This window comes from Loa loa, assembly GCF_000183805.2.
Source record: "Loa loa unplaced genomic scaffold supercont3.350, whole genome shotgun sequence".
Lineage (NCBI taxonomy): Eukaryota > Metazoa > Nematoda > Chromadorea > Rhabditida > Onchocercidae > Loa > Loa loa.
Genome location: NW_018108530.1, coordinates 42936 through 45027, shown reverse-complemented (window position 1 = coordinate 45027; position 2092 = coordinate 42936). Strand labels below are relative to the sequence as shown.

At 22.5% G+C, this 2092-nt stretch overlaps 1 protein-coding gene across 1 annotated transcript in view; it reads right to left on the bottom strand.

Moving 5' to 3' along the window:
• LOAG_18534 (malic enzyme) overlaps positions 1-1237 on the bottom strand; it is a gene marked incomplete at both ends in the record, with an annotated part of 6520 nt that extends 5283 nt beyond the window's left edge. The window contains 3 exons of the mRNA XM_020451197.1: positions 14-104; positions 600-758; positions 1136-1237. Coding sequence (XP_020305045.1) covers positions 14-104; positions 600-758; positions 1136-1237 — 352 coding nt within the window. The remainder of the gene's footprint in view (positions 1-13; positions 105-599; positions 759-1135) is intronic.
• Positions 1238-2092: the final 855 nt, after the last annotated feature.

The window sequence follows — 2092 nt, the reverse complement described above, 5'->3', positions numbered from 1 at the left end:
CCGAAATTTTGACATGCAAGGCCAACAGTTGGCGTATAAACGATTGGCATCAACTCTTTGACATGCTCACAAACAACACGATAGAATAGCTTTTCATTACGATCCTACAAATATATTTGTAATATTTTAAAAAAAAAAAGTTATTGATCGAAATTTAATTTCATTACAATAATTATTAACATACAAGCTTGATACTTCCAATTTTAATTGTTAATTGAATTAGCTTTTTCTTTGTTTTGTTCTTTTTCAATTTTCGTTCACGAAAAATAAATTAAAAAAAAAAAAAATTAAATTAAATGAAAGAAAGGAGAAGAGAAGGAAAAAGAGAGAGAGAAAGAGAAAGGTAAATGATATTCTTTGATAAATATAATTGGTGAAATTCAATAAATGTAATAATATTTATAATAGTAGAAATATTTTATATGAAATATTAAAGTATTAAATTTATATTCATAAGTATATATATACATACAACATATAAATATATATATATATCTGATGGATCAAAAAATCTTTTCAAACTTTCCATTTTGGATAATTTTTGCTTTTGCGACTTATAGTTATATTTAAAAATCGAAAATTCGAATAATTTGAAATACTTGTAAGGCGTCCAATTGTACATAACGAGCTAAATCATTTGGTTGCTCTCGAAGTTTTGAAATAATTCGATAAGCTTGCTGTTCTTCAGTCATAAATGCTGGCGGTAATAAACCATGGATACCAAGATATTGTCGCTCATATAAATTAAATGACATACCCTAAAATTTTATGGAGATATGATAAATTTGAATAATTTCACATTTTCATAAGCATTTTCAACAAAACAAAAACAAAATAAAACATTCAAAAAATCAAAAATAATAGTTTAATGTTAGGAAATCTTACCGTATCTTGTTGTACATAAGTAAGGTATAATAAATGTGCAAATTTGATTATTAAAATTATTCCATTTCAATCTATCCATTTTAGAAAATTCATAATTCAAATTTCTGCTTTAAAATTGTTAATTTATGAAAGAGAACTTGCTGGATATATTTTATTTATGAGTAATTATTGGAATTAAATTAATAAAACTAAATACTCCTTTTATATTAATAAATGGTATTAAAATTTCACTTCAACTAACACATCTTACCTTACTGTAACGTGCTGATTTGATTAAATCAATACCTCGAACTGGTGGTACAACTCGTTCCGCTCGATATAATTTATACAACTCCAAATCTTTATCAGTCATTGATGCAATATCTTCTTCATTACGTACTGATGTTGTTGAAAATGTTTGAGTAATGCTAGAAAAAAAAAAAAAGCAAATAAAATCCATTTTTTTTAAAAATAATACTAATATTTTCTTCTTTAAAAGAATAAAGAAAATAAAAATAAAAAATTGATAATAAAATATAATAATGCGAGTGATAAATGATTAAAATGGAAATGATAAAGATAAGATAAATTGAACAATCGTAGAATATTAATTGAATATATCATATTCAAATGAATATATAGACACAGATATCGTCTGAATATATCATGTGGAAATCAATATATTGTATGAATGAATTATTGGATAGATATATTATATAGAATTTTTATGAATATATCATAATTAACGACAAATTTTACAAATCTTAAACATACATATTAAATTCACAAAGCGAAAAGAAAGTGAATTAATGATGTAAAGGAGAAAAAAAAGTAATTAAATAATTTGAAAATCATTTAATAACTTAATAACTCTTTTACTGTGTTGTGATAATTTTTGCTAGAAATCAATGAATACGAAAAAAAAAAACAACAAAAAAAAACTTTAAAAGCAAAAACATATCACATTTTTGTGATATGTATTTTCAACTTTAAAACTTAAAAAGGCAAAAAAAAACTTTTAAAAACTTCACAAAGATCTAAAAATTGTTTTTAAAAAATTGCTGTTTAAAAATTTGGGAAAGAAATTCTGAAATTAAAAATTTAATTAAAAAAAAAAATTATTTACGATGACAAGCATGATACAAATATATGACTGATAAATGTTATCAATAAGCATACAAAAAGAAAAGAAAACAAAAAATGAAAAGTGTAAAAAAAAATTATCGCG